The 25269-nt window shown below is 44.6% G+C and overlaps 1 protein-coding gene across 11 annotated transcripts in view; it reads left to right on the forward strand.

The window, feature by feature from the left end:
* Positions 1 to 25269, forward strand: part of LOC100737821 — a 331448-nt gene that overhangs the window by 272882 nt on the left and 33297 nt on the right. For all 11 annotated transcript variants that reach the window (XM_021083217.1, XM_021083218.1, XM_021083219.1 and 8 more), the window contains one exon: positions 23035 to 23130. In XM_021083217.1, the coding sequence (XP_020938876.1) occupies positions 23035 to 23130 (96 nt within the window). The remainder of the gene's footprint in view (positions 1 to 23034; positions 23131 to 25269) is intronic.

A 25269-nucleotide genomic window follows, 5' to 3' on the forward strand; every position in this document is an offset into this window, starting at 1 on the left:
ATGACTAAATGTACCACGAGCACTGCCTTGCGCATCTTTAAATTAAAATGGATTTTAAATGAGGGGGCAGGAGCGGAGGGAACGTGTTTGAAGAACGGCATCGGCGGTGAATGGCCCACTGGTCGATGCCTGCGAGCAGAGAATATATCATTGTTTTACAGGGCTCTCTATCTTGTGCCTGAGTGTTTGCTGCAGATTTATGAGCAAGTAAAATGCTAATGTTAGTGTATTTATAAACATATGATGGGGGTTTCATCTACAATTTATTTGCCGGCCCTCCTCTCTGCCTCCTTGGAAAGGAAGATGAAATGCTATGTTAGGCAGCCACAGGGGTCATTAATATGGCGTTCACATTTTATTTAACTAACCCCCAGCTCATATTACCCATTGATGATCATATCGTGCGATGGTTTTCGAAGAGCTTGTTGTGTCCTGTCTCCTATCGGTCCCAACCTCAGCTATGCAGAGTTCCAGGAGTCACCAAAGGGCTTCACATAGCCTCGTGGGACTCTGCTAGTGGGGCATCACACGTGTGTGTGTGTGTGTGTATGTCAGGGGCCTTGGGGGGGAAGGAAGGCCTAGCTCCTAAAAATCATGTCTGTTTTCTTTTTTCTTAAAAGTTTTACAAACATCTGAACTCTCAAAGACTTCAGGCGTTTGCTCTCTTCCTCAACCCCCGTATTTCCTTGCCTCTCTCCATTAAAGCACAACTCCACCCAAACACATGGAGAACTTCGGCTGCAGAGGAAGAAATTCAAGCATCAAAACAAGCATCAAAAGGCAGGCACATCCCACGTGGTGGAGGGGGCTGACGATGTAAAGACCCTCTCACCCAGAACGTTTATGCAGAGGCAGTATTTCTCTCGGATAGGAAGACGGGCTGCTCAGTTTATCAACACTGGTTTTATGCCCTCTGTTCCCCCCGCTGCACACACACAAGTAAAGAGGTGAAATGAATCAGAATTGATTTGAGCTGACCAGCAAATCACTGAGTGGGTCACAAGTTATAGTGATTCACTAATAGTGAATCCCCGTTCCAAACAATCAGAAGGAAACTATGATTCTCCGAAGAGTTTCTTATTTTAAAATATTGAATCTTCTTGCAGAGGAAAAGGAACGGATCCCAATGCACTTCCCACCCATCCTCCCTTGGACGTTTTGGAATTCCAGAAGAGGGCTCAAAATTATTGTAGTCCCAGGAAAATTATATTTGAAAGGAAAGAGTATCACCATAGCATTTTAAAGAATGATAGCATGAATGTTAAATTCAAGTGCCAGCTACGTGGCTATCCCCAAATCATCCAGCTTGCTAGGAACATGTTGGCCTTTGAGATTTTTTTTATCTCGAACCCTCAACCCCCATATGGAGGGAAACACAGGAGCGGGGCCAGGTGATTCTTGGGTTGACTCAGGTTTTCCAGTCACTCTGATTGAAATTCCTGATTTTGCTGAGTTCTATAGCTTCTCTCTGTTTTGCTTTTCACGAACACCACCTCCTTCCTGCTTTGGGTCACCCCACTGGGCATCATTGCAGTTCCTTTCTTTCCCAGACTGCTTCTGGTCCAAGGCTTGAGAGGCAGCAAGGGCTTCCTGAAGGTCTGAGGCAATGGAGGGCATGACCTCTCACTCAGCAAATAACTTAGAATGGGAATCTGGACAATGCTTTTTTTTTTTTTTTTTTTTTTTTTTGGTCTTTTTGCCATTTCTAGGGCTGCTCCCGTGGCATATAAAGGTTCCCAGGCTAGGGGTCCAATCGGAGCTCTAGCGCCGGTCTACACCAGAGCCACAGCAATGCTGGATCCGAGCCGCGTCTGTGACCTACACCACAGCTCACAGCAATGCCGGATCCTTAACCCATTGAGCAAGGGCAGAGATCGAACCCGAAACCTCACCGTTCCTAGTCAGACTCGTTAACTGCTGAGCCACGACGGGAACTCCTGGACAATGCTTTTAAAAGCATATTCCTGCTCCGGGGAAGTTCTTGAAGGAGAGCCCACTTCTATTGCTGTCTTGCTTTCCATCTCCTTCTCCTCATTTGACTTGCTCCTCTCCTCCTGACTTCCCATTATCACTTAGTCCACACTTTGCGGTCCTCTCTTTGGCCTACTTCCTCATGCACCCCCACCCTGCCCAGGGGACCTCATCCTCAAGACCTAACCACCTCTCTCTTCCTGAGAGGAATCCTACTCTCATGTTTGAAACAACCACATTGCTTCCTGCCACCCACAATAACACCCCCCGCCCCCCTCCTCCTGCAGGAGCATCACCTCTTTGAGGAAGGTACCTGGGCATCCTGGGACAAGGCAGTGGGGCTGAGACTCTGCCCAGCTCCCTTAAGTTTGACTGCACTTCTGAGACCCCAGTGTTATTAGCTGTCTTTTTTTTTTTTTTTTTTTTTTTGGTCTTTTCAGGGCCGCACCTGCAGCATATGGAGGTTCCCAGACTAGGGGGCGAATTGGCACTACAGCTGCTGGCCTATGCCACAGCCACAGCAATGCCAGATCCAAGCCACATCTGTGACCTATACCACAGCTCATGGAATGCTGGATCCTTAACCCACTGAGCAAGGCCAGGGATCGAACCCGCAGCTTCATGGTTACTAGTCAGATTTGTTTCTGCTGTGCCACAACAGGAACTCCTAGCTGTCTTCTTTGGAAGAAACTTTCTTCTGTAGCTGCATTTCCTGTATTTCAGATCCTAGAAGCCAATTGTCCTCTAAGCTTGGATGTTTCCTTGAAATCTCACCCTGTGTCAGGGCCTCAAGACATGCATCAAAATTGTATCTGGTCCCTGGCACCGGTTTAGGGTGCAACTTGGCAAGAATCTCCAGGAAGAACAGGAAAAAAGTTCTGGTTAGTGTCTCCTTTAGATTCACCCATATGAGTGGATCAGATTCCAAGCCTGTGACCCCCCTGGCCAGGTGGAGAGCAGCACAGGGCAATGGAGCAGAAGAAAAGAACTCGTCCTTGCTTGTGTATACTTTGACAGGTGGGCTCAGAAATTTGTCCTTTTTATTTACAAAATGAAATAAATCTGTACATGTCCAGTTTGGCTGGAGGTATGTTCCTTCTGGAGAGAGCTTAGAGAAATATTTCTTTTTCAACTTCTCTCTGCATATCTTCTCTTGGAAATTCTCCCACAGCTGGGTCATCTGATATATGTAAATGATATCTGTGGCTGAATTTCTGAGTTAACAGAGATACAAACAAGAGACTCCTCTGCTTTCTCCTTGAAGATGTAATATGTCTTCAACCAGGATTAAAATATAGATTTCAGTAATTATTAGAGAAATACAAATCAAAACTACAGTGAGGTACCACCTCACACCTGTCAGAATGGCCATCATTAATAAGTCTACAAATAACAAATGCTGGAGAGGATGTGGAGAAAAGGGAACCTACTACACTGCTGGTGGGAATGTAAATTGGTACTACCTCTGTGGAAAACAGTGTGGAGGTACCTCAGAAAACTAAATATAGAATGACCATATGATCAAGCAACCCCACTCCTGGGCATATACCTGGACAAAACTTTCCTTGAAATATCCATGGACCCCTATGTTCATTGCAGAACTATTCACTATAGCCAAGACATGCAAACAACCTAAATGTCCATTGACAGATGAATGGATTCAGAAGATGTAGTGGAGTTCCCGTTGTGGCGCAGTGGTTAACGAATCCGACTAGGAACCATGAGGTTGCGGGTTCGATCGCTGCCCTTGCTCAGTGGGTTAACGATCCGGCGTTGCCGTGAGCTGTGGTGTAGGTTGCAGACGCGGCTCGGATCCCGCGTTGCTGTGGCTCTGGCGTAGGCCGGGGGCTGCAGCTCCGATTCGACCCCTAGCCTGGGAACCTCCATATGCCACGGGAGCAGCCCAAAGAAATAGCAAAAAAGACAAAAAAAAAAAAAAAGATGTAGTATATATATATGTGTGTGTGTGTGTGTGTGTGTGTGTATACACTCAGCCATAAAAAAGAAAAAAATAATGCTATTTGCAACAACATGGATGGACCTAAAGATTATCATACTAAGTGAAATAAGTCAGACAGGGAAAGACAAATACCATATGATATCATTTATATCCGGAATCTAATGTATGGCACAAATGAACATATCTGCAGAAAGAAAAACAAATTCATGTACATGGCGAACAGACTTATGGTTGCCAAGGGGGAGGGGGATGGTGGGGAATGGACTGGGAGTTTGAGGTAAGTAGATACGAACTATGGCATTTGGAATGGATAAGCAATGAGGTCTTGCCGTATAGCACAGGGAACTATATCCAATCACTTGTAATGGAACATGATGGAAAATATTATGGGAAAACAAATGTATATATATGTGTGTGTATATATATGTGTGTGGGTCACTTTGCTGTACAGCAGAAATTGACAGAGCATTGTAAATGAACTATAGTAAAAAATAAAATTAAAAAAATGTGGGAGTTCCCGTCGTGGCATAGTGGTTAACGAATCTGACTAGGAACTATGAGGTTGCAGGTTCGATCTCTGGCCTTGCTCAGTGGGTTAAGGATCCAGCGTCACCGTGAGCTGTGGTGTAGGTCGAAGATGCGGCTTGGATCCCGCGTTGCTGTGGCTCTGGTGTAGGCTGGCAGCTACAGCTCCGATTGGACCCCTAGCCTGGGAACCTCCATATGCCGCGGGAGCAGCCCTAGAAAAGGCAAAAAGACAAAAAAAAAATGGATTTCAGGAGCTCTCTGGTGGCTCAGCAGTTTAAAGATCTAGTGTTTTCACTGCTGTGGCAAGGGTTTGATCCCTGGCCTGGGAACTTCCAGGTACTACAGGAGGGGCAAAAAAATTTATATCTATCTATCTATCTATCTATCTATCTATCTATCTATATTTATATCTATCTATCGATCGATCAATAGATCGAGAGATAGATTTCATAGCAAACAGTGCACCTGGCGGGAAGAGCGACTTTTCTTTGGTTGAGCACCTGCCATTTGCTATGTGCTGGGCAATAGGGGTATGAGAGTGCATAAAACCAACACGTGCTGGGAACCCACACTCCCACCCAATGGGAGTGAGGTCAGGAAGGAAGTGGAAGGGCAGCAGATGTAGAAACAGATCATGATAATATCCTATCAAAGAACGTGAGAGCAAGGCTTGGAGTCAGACCAGCTGAGGTCAAACGCTACTTATTGGCTGTATGATTTGGCCAAGTCACTTAACTATGCTTTGCTTCATCTTGCTCATCATGAAAGTGGAGATAACAATAGTATATACCTCAAAGGTCATTAGAGAGACTGAATAAAATAGAATGTATGATGTCCATGGCATACATGAAGTACTCAAATGTTAGGTCATATGACATAACGGCATGTGAGCCACAGAATGAGGAGACATTATGTGAGAGCACAGAGGAAGGGCGGGCATCTAACCCAACGTGGAGGACTCAGAGAAGGCTCTTTAGAGACCCTTATCTGACTTCAAATTTGATGGCTGTTCAAGCAGTGCATTCAGTTAAGGAGTAGTGGGCAAAGTATCTGTGGAAAAAGTTGGAAAACTTGAGTTTTACCCTAGGATTCTAATTCTGAGTGATCGAATTTCAATTCAATTCTTCCTTATTGGAAATTACTGGAGTCAAGGCTAATGCTTTGGGGGAGGGAGAGCAACATTTTTAGTGCTGGTTGCTATTTAAAAAAAAAAAAAAAAAAAGTCCTTCCTTCATTTTATCCCAGCAAATGGTCACTAAAACCTCCTCTACAGCTGAATTCCATGGTTCCATCAGGTGGATGAATTCTGAGCCTTCAAGGCCACAAAGCGTGTCTCTTGCTCATGGAAAAGGCAGGGTTAAGACATCTTCCTGTCCTGTGCACGGATGAAGGGACTCTCCCCAAAGAATTGCCAAGGCAACAGAAGTTTAACTTCCTGATCTTCTTGAACACTCCAGTGAATTATTATCAAGTGGAAATGCATGTAATTAAGGTGGGTGGAAGGCGGGAATTGAATTATGATAAAACTCATGCCTGCTGATGTGTTTGATGACAGAGGAGAAAATCATAAAGGGAAAGATGATGAATTTCTGTCTTTTCTCTGGGAATAACTGACTTAGAATCAATGTAATGAAAAATTGTCAAGTGCACCCAGAATGGCACGGGGGAAAGGATAAGTTTCTGATGGAAATACGCAGCTCAGAGCAGAGCCGCACTTTGGATTTTGATGTCTAGGGGGAAAATACCACCAAAAATGTATTATTTGGAGAAGAACTCTAATCATGTCACTTTCCTTTTATACTAAAGCTCCCAGTGACTTTTCCTTATTTCCTGGTAAAGTTCCAAATCCTGAGTGTAGCATTCAAGGACTGCTGTGACTGACCACAGTCTCCCTCTGCAACATCATCTCCTGCTCTGCCCAGTGGACACATGCACACACACACAAGCACACATACCCTAGCACACTCCAGACCAAGGACATTATTAACTATGCTGTACTCACAGCAGAAATTGGCTCAACATTGTAAATCAACTATACCTTCATTTAAAAAATAAAAAGAGGGAGTTCCTGTTGTGGCTCAGCAGGTTAAGGACCTGACATTGTCTCCGTGAGGATGTGGGTTCCATCCCTGGTCTTGCTCAGTGGGTTAAGAATCTGGCATAGCCGTAAGCTGCAGTGTAGGTCACAGATCTATCTATTTGTCTGTCTATCTATAGATAGGTAGCTATAAATTTTTTTTGCCCCTCCTGCAGCCCCTGAAAGTTCCCAGGCCAGGGATCAAACCCTTGCCACAGCAGTGACAACAATGGATCTTTGGATCTGCTGGTATTGCTGTGCTGGGGCATAGGGTGGCAACTGCAGCTCTGATTCACCCACTCCTGACAACTTCCATATGCTGCAGGTGTGGCCATAAAAATAAATAAATAAATAAACTATGCCGTATTCATGTAACTCGCTCCTATCATAATGCCCTCCGCCAATCACCAATGATCAGATTCCAACCCCACCTAAGGTCCAGTTTACATGTCATTTTTTCTATCAGGTCTTTTCCCAGAGTTAAAATTAATCTCTCTCCTCTCACTGCTGCGATACATTTTATCTAGACAGCAATTAATAATATTTGTGTTACTTAATAATGCCTCGTTATTGTCGATGAATTTTTTTAACCTTAATGTGTTTTAAGAATCTTTGAGGGCAAGAGCCACATCTTATTAATTTTTGCAGCTTTCACAGTGCCTTGTGTAGTGCATGCATGATATTGGCTTTAAAAACAAGTTCCACTTTTTGCTTTGGCTGTCAGGAAGCTCAGAACTAAGTTTGGGGGGCTCAATTAAAGTAGCTCTTTATTGAAGTTTTCCTCACTTTCCTTACTTGACTCTTTTCCTTGCACTCATATTTAATTGTTCTAGTGTATTGGGCCTTTTATTATAAGCTACCCCAAATCCATTTGAAAGGAGACCGATAGAAATAATGTCTATAAAATTTGAATTGGAGTCAGTATTGTATGATAAAGTTAAATGCAGACTTAAGTTATCAGATATTAGTGTTGTCCAGGGAGCAGATTAAAGAGATAAGAAATGAAGAACAGATCGGATAAAGATAACAATAATGTCTTTATTGAAATTTGTAGCCTTTTAGGATTATTTTACATTTGATCTTCCCAGAAGTTCTGTGAGGAATTGTATGAGACAGGAATTTTCATTTAATCCATTTGGCAAGGATTGAGGCAGACTGAGGCTCAGAGAAGTTAAGTATCTTGCTCAAGGTCACACAGTCAATTAGAAGCAAAGTTAGGTATAGCTCTTCTTTTTTCAAGTCTCTCTTTTTTTTTTTTTTTAATTTTTTATTTTTTTATTTTCCCACACAAGTCTCTTGATGTGAGTAGCTGCCACGAAGGGTGAAGTTTGGCAGTGAAAATCCGTCACAGGGCCTGGTGTTCTGAGTGCGGTGGGCTCAGAGTGGGAGTGCCTGTTCACTGCTAATATGGTTGTGATTTCTGGCTTCCTTTGTTTCTTCCCTGCCTGACTTCCATCCTGCATTGGAGAAGAGATTTGCTCCTTGGCTTGGTTCAAAGAGCAATCATCACTGAGGACAGATCAGTTTGGGTACTGCTGGCTGCAAGTAACTGAAAATGCAGCTCAAAGTGGTCAAAAAGATAAGGTTGATTGACTCCCAAACTTGAGGTCTCAGAGTCAGATGGATTTCAAGGTGCATTTCATGCAGCAGCATCTACCTCCTGTTACTCTCTTGACTGCTCTATTTTCTGTGTGTTGGCCTCGTCCTCAGGCCGGTAGCAGGATGGTAGCTGAAGAAAGAGAGTCACTTCTGGCTCTCCCAGGACAGGAAAACTCCCAGAAATCCTGAGCGAACTTTCTTAACAACCCAGTGACCCCAACGTGTCATATGATCACTCCTGAACCAATCCTTAAGGATGGAATTAGCCTCAGCCATGCAGGTCCACCAGGGAGTGGAGTCAGTTTCTCCTGAATCACAGGGGTGGCTGTGGGAGGCCAGGGGTGAGTAGGGCGGTGGAGGAATGACCTGATTAAAATCGGAGTATTAGAGTTCCTGTTGTGGCTCAGTGGGTTAAGAACCCAACTAATATCTGGCGGCTGCAGCTCTGATTTGACCCCTAGCCTGGGAACTTCCACATGCCACAAGTGCGGCCCTAAAAAAAAAAAAAAAAAAAAAAAAAGAAGAGCAAGAAGAAGAGAAAATCGGAGCGTTGAGGTTCCGTTAGTGCTCTTTTCTAAACAAACACATCCTACGCTTCCCACGCTCTCATACATACATCTGCCTCACTTTCTCTACCTATGGTTGCTTTTATTTTTTTTTTTAGGGCTTCACCCGTGGCATATGGAAGTTCCCAGGGCAGGGGTCGAATTGAAGCTACAGCTGCTGGCCTACGCCACAGCCACAGCCACGCCAGATCCGAGCCTCGTCTGCGACCTACACCACAGCTCACAGCAACGCTGGATTCTTAACCCACTGAGCGAGGCCAGGGATCGAACCCATATCTTCATGGATACTAGTGGGATTCATTTCCGCTGCTCCACAGCGGGAACTCCCTCTAGCTGCAGTTCTTGTTAGTCGATTTGTTTTCTTTCCATCCTCCCTTTCTTCCTTCCCTCCCTCTTCTCCTCCCTCCTTCTCCCCCTTTCTTTCTTCCTGCCTTTCATTCATTCATTAAATACCCTTTGCACCAGGCCCTGAGCTAGACACAGGAGGCAACTAGATGGTCAGGACCCCGCTGTGCCTTGCATGGGGAGCTCGCTCCTGTCATATGTGGCCAGTGTCCTGCAGATCCAGTGGGCAAGCCCCCCTCAGGTGTCCTGGAGCTTTTCAGCAGCTAGAAGGACACGGCAGTCCTGAGAGTTATGGCGCTAATCAGGAAGTTTGTTTCATTTGAAAGAGAGAGCAGCGAGGCAAGGAAGACTGATTTTTGTCCACCCAGAACCGAAATACCACATTAAAATGCCTCCCAGCACCGAGAGGTTTGTCCATTAAATTTAATTAAGCTTTCTTTAGAATCACACGTCTCAGGGGATCTATTACACTCAGGGGACAAAGCACTTGCTTTTGCCAGCCTTTGCTTTGCTCTTTGCATTATTCTTTCTGACCAGAAAACCCCTGTGCCTCTGTTGTGCGGCAGAATGTTTATATTTAGTGGCCAAATTCAGGCACGTGAACTGTGGAAATTCTCGCTCAATTCCCCCCCCCCCGCCCCAGTTCCAGGCTTCAACAACCTCTTCAGAGAGAACCCTGAGATATGGAAGCTTTATTTTCTCTCTTAAAACGGAGCACCTTCAACAGAGATCTGTATTGTTTCGAGGACGGCTTCTCTGGGTCTCTGAGATTCTTGTCTCTCAAGCAGTTCAAGCCATTCTGGAAGCTGAGATGCCGTCACAGGGACCAGCTGGGAGAGGCATGAGCCCAAGCCAGCCTCAGATCGGGTGTGAATTCCTCAGTTCCCAAAAGGAGCAGTTCTGTCTGCTGGGTTATTCGTGCCAATGCTTACCCTGGCAACTTTCTTGGTACTGCACGCCTGGCAGGCGGCAGGGGAAATATTTCAGTGTTTCCCAGCCCCGAGGACCTGCTCCGTGTCCTTCTCCACTTGAAGGAATATGCTACTCAGAGCTGCCACATTAATGCCGCTACTGAAAGCAGCCATCAACACCCGCAAGTGACAGCATAACACATGCAGACAAAACACACACCCCTCTCTCAATCCCCAAATCCCAGTGCAGGAAGTTCAAGGGGGTGAGGTTTCCAGCTTTCAACCACCACTTTCCTAAGAGTGGTCCCAGAACATTAATGGTTATTGCAAGGCCTGGGGGTGGGGAGGAGGCCTATTGGATTAAACAAAATGTGTCTAAGACCTATTGGATTAAACAAAAATAAACAGGTTTATTGCAGGGCTTATGGAACCTTTAATGTGCTAATGTCCCTGTGAAGTGCTGATGGATGTGGGAGAAGAGAAATTACAGTATTTGTGTTTTCCCAAAATAATTTGACCAGACAACCTTTTTTCTTGGAACTTTGCTGGGACTGGTATTCAGGGGAACATCCGTTTTTAACAAACCCTCCTTGGAGCGAATAAGCAATGAGATCCTGCTGTACAGCACAGGGAACTCTATCTAGTCACTTGTGATGGAACATGATGGAGGATAATGTGAGAAAGAGAATATATATATATATACACACATATATATATGTGACTGGGTCACTTTGCTATATGGTAGAAATTGACAGGACACTGTAAACCAACTGTAATGGACAAAATGAAAGTTATTTAAGAATTAAACAAACAAACCCTCCTTGATTCTTGCTCACTCTTCCTTCTACAAGTCTGTCTTCCCTGCTTCTTCATTGTTTCCGAGGCAGGGGTTGTGGGCATGCCTCGTGAACTGGGATGGGCCCGATGAAGATTCCTGTGCAAGACAGACAAATGACTTCCTGGCAAAGAATGCCCCTTAGGGAGGAAGGACTATGCCATACCAATCTGACCCAGTGGCAAAACCTGAGTCATCAGAGGGAAGGTGCAAGCAGAGCTCGGAGCATCGCTCAACTGGCTTTGTCTCGAGTGCACCATTGAATACACGCTTTAGAACCAAGGAGAAGAGCAGGGCCAGGAGTTAGCACTCTGGTGTGCATTGGGGCTGGAGCAGCATTGCTGTGGCTATGCGGCCGCGCCTTCTTTTCCACTAGCAGGCCCTGGGCAGGAGGTTGCAGGACTTTGGACTTCAATTTAGGCTCAGCTGGAGTTCCTGTCCTGGCTTAGTGGTTAACGAACCTGACTATTATCCATGCGGGTGTTGGTTCAATTCCTGACCTTGCTCAGTGGGTTAAGGATCTGGTGTTGCCCTGAGCTGTGATGTAGGTGGTAGACTTGGCAGCTGTAGCTCTGATTCGACCCTAGCCTGGGAACCTCCATATGCCACCGGGTACGGCCCTAAAAAAACAAAAAACAAAAACAACCCCCACCCCCCGCCAAAAAAAAAACAAAAAAAATTTAGGCTCAGCTGTGTCAATGGAGATCAATACATATACTCTTCTGAGTGGCTGCTAACATTTTAGAAACACTCTTTGGATATATTTGGTGACTGTAAGTTACACATTCATATGCAGGAAGCAAGAAAGCTGAAAGCCAAACAAGGTTATATTTCTGGGAAAGTTAAATTCATCTGCTCTTTATGATTTGGATCTGTTTTCTAGTCCATAGAGTAGAATTGCTGCTGATGGTCTTACCTCTGGGAGAAGGTCCTGTTGGAGTCTTCTGTGTCACTATCACGATAAAGCGGGAATTAGGTCAAAGAAATGTTGGTGGCTGGTATTGTTTAGGAGGTTAGGGACTGAATGCTTTTGTCTCCTATCACCTGCCCGCCAAATTCATACACTGAACTCCTAAATCCTAATGTGATGGTTTTGGGGAAGAAGTCTTTGGGAGGTAATTAGGGTTAGATGAGGTCATAAGAATACGGCCCCTATAATGGGATTAGATCCCTTATAGGAAGAGGTACCCGAGAGTTTGCTTCCTCTCTCTCTGCCACATAGGGATGAGAAGGCAGTTGTCTGCAAGCCAGGAAGGTAGAGCCCTTACCAGGAACTGAATTAGCCAGCACCTTGATCTTGGACCTAACTTCCAGAACTGTGAAAAAATTAATTTCTGTTGTTTAAGTCACCCAATCTATGGCACTTTGACATGGGATCCTGAGCTGAAAATGTTGGATGCTTAGGTTACAGTGATGTGGAGCTACCGCTGTGGTGCAATGGTGTTGGAGGCATTTCTGGAGCACTGGGATACAGGTTTGATCCCCAACCCTATGCAGTGGTTTAAGGATCCAGCATTGCCACAGCTGCAGTGTAGGTTGCAACAGTGGCTTGGATCAGATCCCTGGTCCAGGAGCTCCATATGCTGTGGGGCAGCCAAAAAGAAAAAAAGAAAAAAAAAAAAAAAAACTACTGTGATAAAAACCCAAAGCAGCCTCTGCAACAAGCAAATGTGCTGGTTCACACGTCAAGGTGGCTGCAGTCATTCCAGGCCTTGCATTCCGGCAGGGCAGCATCCACAGAAAGAGACTGACTTTCCTGTGGGTCTCTCCTAAGCTTAAAGACACTTTTTCCAAAAGCTCCCATCACCTTTCTTACATAACTTATCGGCCAGATGAGATCACATGCTTATTCCTGCACCAATTCTTGTGGCCAGGGAAGGCCATGATCTGATTGTGTTAGACGAGATTTCCTAAAGCCAAGTGCAAAGGGTTCCCTTGCTGGTGGGTTTGGATTGTTCAGAGTCTAATCCTGGAACCCCTGAATCAGCTCCCCATCCACTAGACTGCGCACAGTGGAGGGGAGTAATGGGTTTCCAAGGGATAACTGAAGCACTTACTTAATAATCCTTCGATTTTACTTCATTAGTAGGATTTAGAAACCTAAACCAGAAAAACCTTAAGCCAATATCCTATAAGCTCCATCAGTAAAATCCTCACCCCACATCTGTAAATTATTCTTTATTGCTAAAAGGATATTACGTCATAATGATATTGCTAGCGAATCACCAAAATGAATGTTACAAAAGGCTTTATGCTCATCTATTGGTTGACAAGGGAAAACATGAATTTAGCAAAAAATAATAATAGGCAGGCCTTTGACAAGTTATAGTTTATTCCTTGCCAACATATTTTTCCTCCCTGAAATGAACTCATTTGTGCAAGGATTTTGCTGCCTTGGTTAAAAACTATCCCAGGCTTGTAATATCTAAATGTCAGAGAACAAAGGGATGCATGCATCTTGATTGCTACACTAATTTGTACAAACCAAGGGGAAAAATTACTGATGGGCCAGATACCGCAGGTGACTAAGTCAGTCTTTGGACACACCGAAGACTTTCAGAGGGATATTAGCTTTCCACAGTCATTAAGTAGGTAGTATTTCACTTCCTGCATCAAATAGACTAAAAATTAAAAAATGGAGGCTGGCAGGGGAAGATCGAGGTACCAGCTTTGCCATTTGCTAGCCTGTGCCTTTAGGCAACTGCTTAACCACCGTGGGTCTCAGTTTCTTTCTCTATAAAATGGAAATGATAATCTCTACCTCTGAAGGTTTTGTGAAGATAAAAGGTGATGCACAGAGTATATTTGGGACTTGGTCCACGTTTAAAAAGTGACAGCCCATATTAAAATGCCAGGGCGGAGTTCCCACGTGGCTCAGCAGAAACAAATCCAACTAGGAACCATGAGGTTGCAGGTTAAACCCCTGGCCTTGCTCAGGGGGTTAAGGATCTGGCGTTGCTGTGAGCTGTGGTATAGGTTGCAGACATGGCTCGGATCTGATGTTGCTGTGGCTGTGGTGTAGGCTGGTGGCTACAGCTCCAACTCAACCATTAGCCTGGGAACTTCCATATGCTATGGGTGTGCCCCTAAAAATAAAAATAAATATATAAGAAATAAAATGCCCAGGGCATTTGAGAGCCCTCTAGATGCTCCAGGAAGTGGGCTTTTAGGTGGACCTGGGCTTACTTGGATCAATGAGTCTCTATCAAGCCAGAGACTGTGTTAGTTGTGTCTCTGCTGCCACCCACAGTGACTGGAAATTAGGACTTATTTTGAGCCTGAATTTCTCATGTAGATTCATTAGATGGACCAAAGTTTTATGTTAAACAAAGTAGCACTTAATCGAAAAGGAAAACTAAGGTCAAAACAGAAAAATCTCTGGTCTGATACGATCTTGCTGTGTTGGTTTTTTTCAGTCTTCTGCACGGTTCCTTAGTTGAGGGAATAGAAGACAACATATTAAAAATTCTTTTTCGTTTTGTTATTTTAAAAAAAATTTAGTTATCTTAAATGTTGCAAAAATGAACTGTACGTTGTGGAAAAAAAAGGCAATATGAAGAAAGTCCCTCCATGATCCAAATTCCTCTCAAGATTGGTTCATATCATTCTCATAGAACTTTTAAGCATAAGCGAATACAATACTACACATTATTCATTATAAATGGGAAATAGTCTATAAATTAAGTGAGAGAGAGTGAGAGAAGTACAATCTTCTGTGAAGTGCTTCTTTTCTTCTTGAAGAACACCTTTCAATATTAATATATAGAGACCTATCTTGGAGTTCTGTCATGGCTCAGTGGTTAAGGACCCTGACTAGTATCCATGAGGATGCATGTTCGATCCCTGGCCTCGATCCAGCGTTGCCTTGAGCTGTGGTGTAGGTCACAGAGGCGGCTCAGATCCCATGTTGCTGTGGCTGTGGTGTAGGCCGGCAGCTTCAGCTCCCATTCGACCCCTAGCCTGGGAACCTCCATATGCCACTGGTATGGTCTTAAAAGGACAAAAGACCAAAAAAAGGACCTATCTTTTTTTTTTTTTTTTGGCCACACCATGGCATGTGGAAGTTCCCAGGCCAGGGATCCAATCTGAGCCACTGGATCCTTAATTGATTGTGCTGGGCCAAGGATCGAATCTGCACCTCACAGCAATCTGAGCTGCGGCAGAGACAACACTGGATCCTTAACCTGCTGTGCCACAGTGGGAGCTCCAAGATCCATCTTTTTTAACAGCAGCAGAAAATTTGGTCAATCTTTTAATTTTGGTTCTTCTAACCCTTCATTAATAAAAAAAATAAAAGAAAGTTTTGTTTTTTTTTTTTAATTTCACGGCTGCACCCGTGGCATATGGAACTTCCTGGGCCAGGGAACTTCCTGAGCCGTAGTTGCAGCAACATCAGATCCTTTAACCCACTGTGCTGGGTCAGAGAGCAAATCTGTTCTTCCTCAGTAACCTGAGCCACTGCTATAAGATTCTTAACCCATTATGCCACAGCAGGAACTCCAGGAATGAACATCTTCGCATACAACTTTGTCCTTGTTTTTAAGTAGCTTATCAAACTTTTAAAAATGCAAAATAAATCTTTGAAGAAAGCCTCTATTTGTCTATATCATGTGGCGCAAAATGTCCAACAGATTATGGACAATGACCACAAATGTGAGATAAGCATCCCAAGCTGCTTGAGCCTAGCTGAAATCCCACTAGCTTTTGGCCTTGCTGGTCAAGCTATCTTTGGGTACAAGAGAGATCCTGTCCAATGTCCTGGGTTCCCATAGATTCTGGAAATAACTGTTACTGGATCATTTCCAGAACCACCTGGTTTCCTCTCTACTGGACTCAGTCCAGCAAGTGCATCAAAGTGAACTTGAACAGGCCAAACTTTCTTCTGTCTCTCAGAGGTTTCATACAACCATACAGCAGAAGGCTGCTGTAGTGAGTTATGGAGCAATTTATTCTTTTTGCTGCCAGCAGGTTAATTCATTTTTGCTATGGATATCTATCTGTTTCATCTACTTATATCTGTCTATTTATCTGTCTATTCTTCCAGCTCCATCCTCATCATCTCCCTCTCTTCCTCTCTTTCTCTGTCTGTCTGTCTGTCTGTCTGTCTCTCTCTCTCTCTCTCTCTCTCACACACACACACACACACACACACTCACACAGACTTATAGTATCTTCCCAATTTTTTCTATGCTTTCTACCATTTCAAAAACATCACTGACCAAAGAAAAACTTACCATCCCAAGTCAAAAAAATACTCTTCCTCCATATTGGTAATTTCCATAGTATTCCCTCTAAGAGCAAAACTCTGCTCTCGTAATATACTATACAAACACATTATTTCCTTCTGGTACATTAATTTTTGGATTACTTTGGGGGACAAAACACCACCAAAGTAGTGGTTTGGCTATAAACTCCCTTGACATCTGGCCAAACCTCTAAATAATAAGGATGTAATTGCTTTTAAGCTCTCTCCACTGAGATTTTCTGGCTACTTCTTGCATAAATGAAAAAGTTAGCATCTGTATATTTGTGTAATAAAACCCACGACTTTCATAATATTTACCAAGTTGTGATCAGATGAAAGCTCACTTTGGGGGCATGAGGAATAATATTTAGCATAGTCAATTAGGGAGTGGTGAGGACGCCAGAAGTGACTATTTCTAGAGAACTCGAGGGATTTTCAGCTTCTCTGGTTACCCCAGGAAAGGCATGGAGTCAGTTTCTAGGCCCTTCCACTCGCAGCTTTCATAAGTGAGTGCCTGAGACATTGCTTCAGGTGTGTAGAAAGTTCAAGGTGAGTTTGTGTTGACCGATTTGGGTTTCTCTCCATTCTTTCTTACTGCATCTTCAGCAATGCAACCACCCTCTCATGGAGCCTCTTTCTCTAGGGCTGTGTTTTTCAGACACACACCTCTAGTGGCAGGAGAGAATGTTTCAGGTGCTATCCAGCATCTAGGCATTAAGGAAATTTGCATCAGAGAGTGAGAAATGTACTCTCATTCTGATTCTCTTTTGAGCCTCCTGATTGTCCAGAAGAAAGCTTCCATTTTTCTATCTCGCCTCTAACACATGCTAACTTCCATTTTGAACAAAGAGAATGCAGGTTTCAGGTTTGGCCCACCAGGTTCTAGGTAGAACTTAATACCTTAGACTCTTCTATTTGTCTTTACAATTAGCTTCCATTTACCACAAGCATTATTGATTTTCTATTGTGGTAACCAGGCCAAATTTCCTTTGATAGTATATTGAAGTGAACGTTTTAAAAGCAAGTCATTAAAAAAATATTTTTAGGAGTTCCCCCTGTGGCTCCATGGGCTTGGAGGCATCTCTGCCATGCTGGGATGCAGGTTTGATTCCCAGCCCAGCACAGTGGGTTAAATATCCAGCTTTGCCATAGCTGCGGGGTAGGTCACAACTGTGGCTCAGATCTAATCCTTAGCCCAGGAACTACATATGCTATAGGACGACCAGAAAGAAAAAAGAGAAAAAAAATTTTTTTAAATAATACAGGTGAGACATAGATGTGGTAAAATCCACAAGAGAGGTACAGGAATGATTGAGGGTTGGGATAGTCTGGGAAAGTTCTGGGAGCATTCCAACCCTGCCCTTTTCCCCTCTTCTTCTCATTTCCTCTTGTACATTTCACTTCGACTCTGCTGGTTTCCCTGAAGCTTCCAGAGGATGACTTGCATCTCTGAGCAGTCACCTCTGTGCTTCCCTCCACTGCAATGTCCTTTTCTTCCATTTTTTGGTGATTCCTGCTTATCCTGCAAGAACTGGCCCTCCTCCTTATGTGCCCATATTGTGTTTGGCACCCATTTTCCCCTTATGGCATTTCTTACTCTGGAGTAATTGCAGGTTGAAAGTCCTCCATCCATGAGCTCCTAAGGCCTCTGTCTTATTTACCCATTCCCCCTGCCAGGAGGTGCCTGGTACATAGCAGAGAGCCCACAAATGAATAATGGTGAACACATGAAGAAGGACCCTCTGGCTCTTCAGAGCTTCTCAGCAGCTTTATGATCTCTCACCGAAGAACCCATGCATGACCATCCGGGGAGTCCACCCACCCTGTACTTGGGGAGCAGCTGAGGCTGGGGACCCATCTATCTGGGTGGGAGTGGTCTCCTGCTGCTAGAAAGGGACCTTTTGCCACAGGTTGTGCGTCTCTGTGTCTAAGGGCCGCTTTAATGAGGGCCTCGCTTCTCGGAGTTACCGTAAGGGCCTTGGAAGGAACCCAGGGCAGGGCACTGGGATGCTGCTCAGCTTGGAAGCTGCACAGTGTCTGCCCTCCGCCTGCCTCCACTTGGCCCAGGTGGTCCAGGCTTGGCAACATGAGCCCTAGGGACCCGGCATCGCCTGGGGAGAACTTCAGAGGAGGAGGAAGGGGAAAAAACAAACAAAGCGCTCCACCTTTTTTTCTATTATAAAACCAATGGCTTCTCATTACAAAATAAATCGAAGAATACAAAGGTAGGAAGGGAAGGAGAAAGGCAGGTGCACTACTTGGGAATCTTCCAGGTTTTTTTGCTGCTTTTTATGCAGTTTAAAAAAGATTACATTTATTGTAGGCACCTATTACCTACACCTGGTAACACTGAATTATGTACCAAAAGAAAAAAAATTAAGCCTGCTTAATTCACACAGAACCCCCAAGTATCAAATTCTTAGACGGTACGATAGGCAAAATTGCTGATACATGCAATTAGAGAGCCACATTTGGACTAACACCCCCCAAACATTTACATGTATAAAAGCCATCATAAGGCATGAGTTTTTATATTTTGGTGGCATCTGCAGCATGCGGAACTTCCCAGGCCAGGGACTGGATCTGAGCGCAGCCGTGATCTTTACTCAGAGGCTTCGGCAGTGCCAAATCCTTCACCCAATCCACTGCTCAGGGCGGGGATGGAACCCAGGCCTCTAAAACTACCTGAGCTGCTACAGTGTAATTCTTTTTCTGCCCCCCCCCTTTTTTTTTCTTAAAAGGCTGCACTTGTGGCATATGGAGGCTTCCCCGGGCTAGGGGTCAAACTGGAGCTGCAGGTGCCAGCCTCCACCAGAGCCATAGCAACGCCAGTTCTGAGCTGCATCTGCAACCTACACTGAAGCTTGCTGTAACACTGGATCCTTAACCCACTGATCAGGGCCAGGGATTGAGCCCCCATCCTCATGGACACTATGTTGGGTTCTTAACCCGCTGAGCCACAGCAGGAACTCCATCAGTGTTAAAATTTTAATGTGCATTATTCCAGTCTTCCCCTCACCCGCAGCATAACAGTAATGGTTATTATTGGCTGAATCCCTAGCAATATGTCAGGCTCCATGCAAAGCACTTTACCAAGATTTTTTCATTTAAGCAGTCTTAAACCCATTCAAGTATCATTATCTCCATTGACTGACGAGGAAACAGGCTCACGAAGATTAAATGCCTTGTCCAGATTGGCATGTTAGTCTGTGAAAGACCCGAGAGTTACCTGCAACCATCTGAGGTAAAGGCAATGCCCTTGACTCCTGTACCTCCCCCCAGCCCCATCGCCCCACCCTGGTTTTGACTGCTTTTGCAGCAGTCCAGGAGGGTGTATTTCACAGTACAGGTTCTCAGCACTAGCTGTGGAAGAGAATCAACCTGGGAACTTTGAACAAAATATGGGTGCTGGGGCCCCACGTCTGGGGCTTCCCACTGGGACTGAATCACCGGTGTTTGCAAAGCTCCCCAAGAGATCCATATGTGTAACCAGGGCTGAAATGCAGTGCTCTTTAGTTGACTTGATTTCTCTGCTATTGGAAGTGCAGTGCTTGAAAACTGCATTGACATTCCAACCAATATGCTAATAAATAAAAATAAACAGCCTCTGGCCATTGTGCAAAGGATGATTTCTGCATTCATAAAGTTTCACTGGCACTCAGTTGAAAGCAAACATCAATTCCTTTACATATGACTTCTGTTGAGTTTTTTTTTTTTTTTTTTTTTTTGGTCTTTTTTTTTAGGGCCACACCTGTGGCATATGGAGTTTCCCAGGCTAGGGGTCTAATGGGAGCTATAGCTGCCGGCCTGTGCTAGAGCCACAGCAACGCCAGATCTGAGCCATGTCTGTGACCTATACCACAGCTCACAGCAACCCCGGATCCTTAACCCGCTGAGTGAGGCCAGCGATCGAACCTGTAACCTCACGGTTCCTAGTCAGATATGTTTCTGCTGCGCCACGACAGGAACTCCAACTTCTGGTGAAATTAATGTGGGCCAGCAGATGAGTGGAAGCTGGTATATGGGGTCCCTAAATGTGAGCACCCTAAACCTCGGCTGTGCACAGACTAATTCAGGTCACTGGTCTGTGTGTGCCTGAGTGAGTCCTTAATTTCCTTTTTCAGACCTCAGTAATTTCTAGCAGGGTGTGCAGAGTTCACGACACAAACACATCTGGATTTGGGGGTGTGGATCTGAAATATTCACCGGCCAATATGTTGGGAGCAGATGTTGCATTGGCAGCCGGGGATGATGGGGGCGATCTCATTCGAGGCCCCATCTGGGGCTTTGCTTGGAGCAACACAGCTTCTCCTGCTGATTTCAGCTGCGCTTCAAAGCTGGATGCTTCCTCCCCTGCCCAAGGCATCTTGTAGCCTTTTCCATCCTGATGACGTGTACCCAGAATCTTGGCATTACTGCATCCTGTGCAGAAAATACCAAGAGGGTGAAAAGCATTTGCTTCTTAAAGGATATAAGTGTCACCAATCCAGGCTGGTCTGAGTCAGACTTGGTGCCAGTGTCAGCCCAGAAAGGAGCTTCTGAAGCCTGGAAGTGGGAGGCAGCCTTTGCTTCTTCAGCATGACATGGAGGATGGACCAAGGGCTGTTGACCCAGGCAGAGCTGGGCCTGAACACAAATTCTACCACTTCTTGTGCGTGTGTGTATTTGAGGGGCCACACCGAGGCATACAGAATTTCCTAGGCTAAGGGACGAATCAGGGCTGCAGTTGCTGGCCTAAATCACAGCCACAGCAATGCCAGATCTGAGCTGCATCTATGACCTACACCACAGCCACAGCAACACAGGATCCTTAACCCACTGAGCAAGGCCAGGGATCAAACCTGAGTCCTCATGAATATTAGTCATGTTTGTTACCGCTGAGCCACGACAGGAACTTCCAAATTCTACCACTTTTGAACTTTTTGACCTTTCTGAGACAAGCCGCTTTGAGATTCTGGTTTCCTGCCTATAAAGTGGAGACACAGAAGCTACTTTACTGCATTGCTCGGAAAACTAGATGAGTGGCTGGTATAGACAGCAGGGGCTTTTGCCTTCTCCTTCCTCTCAAGTAACTGCTTCTAGATTGTGTATTGTCATCCAAGACCCATTTGCAAAAGTCAGACTAGCAATTCGTCAAGCATTTGGAGGACGTCCTGTATGCCAGGCGCTGTTGTATGCACTTTTTTTGTCTCTGAGCCATCTCTCATGCTGTTCCCTCTGCCCAAAATCTTTTCTCCCATGTTTCTTCCTGTTCTTCTCCAACCAGTTAAAAGTTCTTGCTTTCTCACTTTGATTCTCCTGGCTGGATGCCATCTCCTCCCTTCCAGATTTTCAGACTAGAGGTTCTCAAACATTCATGCATACAAGGGACCTCTGGAATGCTTAATGCTCTGAGCTTACTGTCCACATCCACAAGATAAAGATAACCCTACTGTTACCCTTCTCCAAATTGTTTGTGAGGCTGAGATAAGATGTACAGTGTGAAACGGCACCGTGTTGGGCACATAGTAGATGCGTAATAAATGTTGGCTGATAGAAATATAATGATAATATATTACAGTAAATAATCATAGTATCACATAATGTAGCAAATTGTGACAATAGGAAGAGGAGGGCAATACATTCTGGGGCTAGTGATTGAAGAGCAGGATTGTCTAAGTCCAAGTGGATTCCCAGACCCTAACTTCTTCCGGAAATGTGACTACGCTGCTCAGAGTTAATGAGTTTCTCGAATAAGTTCTATGTGGAGGGAAGAGGTTTCAGGTGCCAAGTTCTATCCACTCCAATTCTAATGCATTGTAACCCTTGGCAAATCTTCTTCACCCAAGAGTTCTGATTCTGGCTCAGCTTTCTAGCATGGTACCAGTTAATTATGGTAATCAGATAAGGCATTCTTGGGCAGCAGAGAGAGGCTGGGCAAATGTGGGACCATGAGATTTAGGGCAAGGGGTTTATTATAAGCCAAATAAATGACATCAGAGAATCTCTAAGGAAGCTAAGGCGTGGTGGTGTGGGGTGGGGGCAGCTCCTGAGGAAGACTGGGGAGGATATTGCACCTGTTGTTTCATGGGGATCCAAGACTATCCCAGCATGCGCACGTGGGGAAGAGAATTGGGTGATTTGGAGAATGCCCTGTTGAAGACAGATGCAGGGTGGACAAATGAGATGATGTGGGTTTATATCTCGGCCATAATCACCCACAGGCCCTAGAGCAGTCCGTCAAGTGCCAATACCTACTGCAGCTAAGTACAGCAGCCCAGCTGCCCTGGGAAGGGCATTCCCCCCCACCCCCCACCCCCCAGCCAAAACAGCCCAGTCACAGCCCATCCTGAGGCCTCTCTCTGGTTACCCTGAAGCATGCATATGGGTCCTGGGATCTGACATTCCCTGACTCTGAATGTCAAATGTCAATCATTCTTGTGTCTTTGACATCTGGCCAGTTGACTCACATTCCTGCAGTCAGCCCATTATTTGGGATAGGCAGATTTGAGCTGAAATCTTAACCTTGCTGCTCCCTTGCTTTATCACTTTGGACAAATGACCTCATGTCTCTGACTTCCAGCTTCCTGGACTGTAATATGGGGAATCATTAAACTTCCACTCTTGTTTTTTTGGAGCAAATAAGAGAATGGAGTCGGGGCAGGTGTGGTTAGGGAAATAAAGTCTATCTTAGCAATTAACAACCCCTGAGAGCTGCTTTGTTTGTCTTATTTGATCCTCCCATCATTCGGTACCTCTATCCCCATTTTATAGATGAGGAAATGATGGTTCAGAGTGGCTAGGTGAAATTGTCCTCGGTCACAGGACCAGGAAGTGGCCAAGCTGAGATCTGAACCCAGGTCTCTCAGACTCTAGACCCATTACCTCTACCCCCACCCCCCACCAAGTACTTAATGCATTTGTGGATTGCCTTGTTTGTGAGCACAGCCATGTTGACTTGCCGAGGCTCACTTTAAGAGCCCTGCTTCTTGCCCTTTCTCTTCTCATTTATCCACAGACCCCCAGATGGCCATGGAGATAGCCAGGTGGCCAAGAATTTCAGTTAGAGGAAACTCCATTTGCTTTCCATCCAAGATGACCGTGCATTTTCCAGGTAAAGTCAAGAATCTCTAATGCACAGAAGCAGTTGAGTGTGGCCTGGGCGGCCCCTTCATTTCTGAATCAATCCCAGCAGAGAGCTTGCCTGTGTTGTTATGTGTCCTTATTCGTTAAGGATTCTCTGTATTGAGATGCAGCCTAATTAGGGTTGAGCTCAAAGCCTGTTCGTTCGGGGGCTTAGTTCATAAAAGATTAATGTTCATTTTCCTTGGGTTTTGTTGCAGAATTCAGCTGGAAAAAATCCAGGGTGCACTTCTTCCAAGAGAAGTAGCACTTTGGTGGTTTGTGAAAATCCCTTTTCCCTCATGTTAAAACCTTGTTTTTTTATGGCCCACTCCCCGCCTTTCCCGAGCATTTTGGATTCTGAAGATGTATGAGGGAAAAAAATGAATTCTGTAAACAGAGAAATCTACTGGAGATATTATTCAAAAGGAACATATTTGCTTACAGATAATTTTTAAAGAACACAGGTGGCAAATAAGTGCACATTCATTTATTTATCTCATCATTCCGCAAACATTTATTGAGCACCTGTTATATGCCAGACCCTGAACATTTACATTATGTCTTTCATCTGATTTTTCTTTTTGTGATTTTTTTTTTGAGCAATTGAATTCCATCAAGAAGAGCTTCCTACATATGAATGGAAAGCTTCTGACAGTACTCTGCCAAAAGGGAACATACCTATCCAGTTTTTTTTTTTAAAGCTACTACATTTCTGATGATAAAAGCAATATATACTAATGATAAAAATGCCTAACAAGGAGTTCCTGTCATAGTGCAGCAGAAACAAATCCAACTAGAAGCCATGAGGTTGCAGGTTCAATCCCTGGCCTCGCTCAGTGGGTTGAGGATCTGGCGTTGCCGTGAGCTGTGGTGTAGGTCGCAGACACAGCTTGGATCCTGCATTGCCATGGCTGTGGTGTAGGCCAGTGGCTACAGCTCTGATTAGACCCCTAGCCTGGGAACCTCCATATACTGAGGGTGCAGCTCTAAAAAAGACAAAAGACAAAAAAGAAAAAAAAAAGCTTAACAACATGGGTTGATTAAATTTAAGAAGTAACGACCATTTACAATCCCAACACCTAGAGATTTTAATTGTAGTGGATTGGCGAATATTCTTCCAGGTTTATTTTTAAACAATAAGCTTTAATAACACTATAATTTTATTTACAGAAATGGAAAACAGACAGTACTTCTGCTCTGCAACTTGTATTAGTCACAAGGTTAAGTTTATAACTTACCCTGTCATGGTGAGCTTTCCATATTAGCCTGGAGAGAAGTTCCGTGTTATTTTAATGGCTGTGTGGTATTCCTTTGTGTAAATTCCATCTTCTCCACCAGCTATGCATCTAAGATATTTTGATTGTTTCTCATTTGCTTTCATCACAAGCAGTGCTTCAGTGGACCTTCTTATAGCAAAGTTTTTTTTTTTTTTTTCTTTTCTTTTCAGGACCACACCTGCAGCATATGGAAGTTCCCAGACAGGGGTCAAATCAGAGTTGCAGCTTCCAGCCTGCAACACAGCCACAGCAATGTGGTATCTGAGCCTCATCTTTGACCTGCACCACAGCTCACAGCAATGCCAGATCCTAATGAGCAGGACCAGGGATTGAACCTGCATCCTCGTGGATACTAGTTGGGTTCGTTACTGCTAAGGCACAATGGGAACTCCTAAGTTTGGATCTTTCTACAAGTCTTTCTGTGGGTAAATTCTTAGAATTGGGATGTATTGAGTCAAAGTGACAAATTGCTTTTTTTTTTCTTAATTCTCGATTGTATGAAATGTCAAGATCCATAGCAGACTGAAAAATTTCTCTTCTTTAGTGTTCTCATCATCTACCCTCTTTTCTCTAATTCTATTCCTCTCAAAAAAAAAAAAAATATATATATATATTGCTTTTTAGGGCCGCACCCTTGGCATATGGAGATGCCCAGGCTAGGGGTTGAATCAGAGCTACAGCTGCTGGCCTATGCCACAGCCACAGCAATGCGGGATCTGAGCCACTTGTGACCTAAACCACAGCTCATGGCAATGCCTGATCCCTAACCCACTGATCGAGGCCAGCAATCAAACCCCCATTCCCATACATATTAGTCGGACTCACTTCCACTGCGCCACAGCAGGAAATCC

The sequence above is a fragment of the Sus scrofa genome, chromosome 2, assembly GCF_000003025.6.
Source record: "Sus scrofa isolate TJ Tabasco breed Duroc chromosome 2, Sscrofa11.1, whole genome shotgun sequence".
Taxonomy (NCBI): domain Eukaryota; kingdom Metazoa; phylum Chordata; class Mammalia; order Artiodactyla; family Suidae; genus Sus; species Sus scrofa.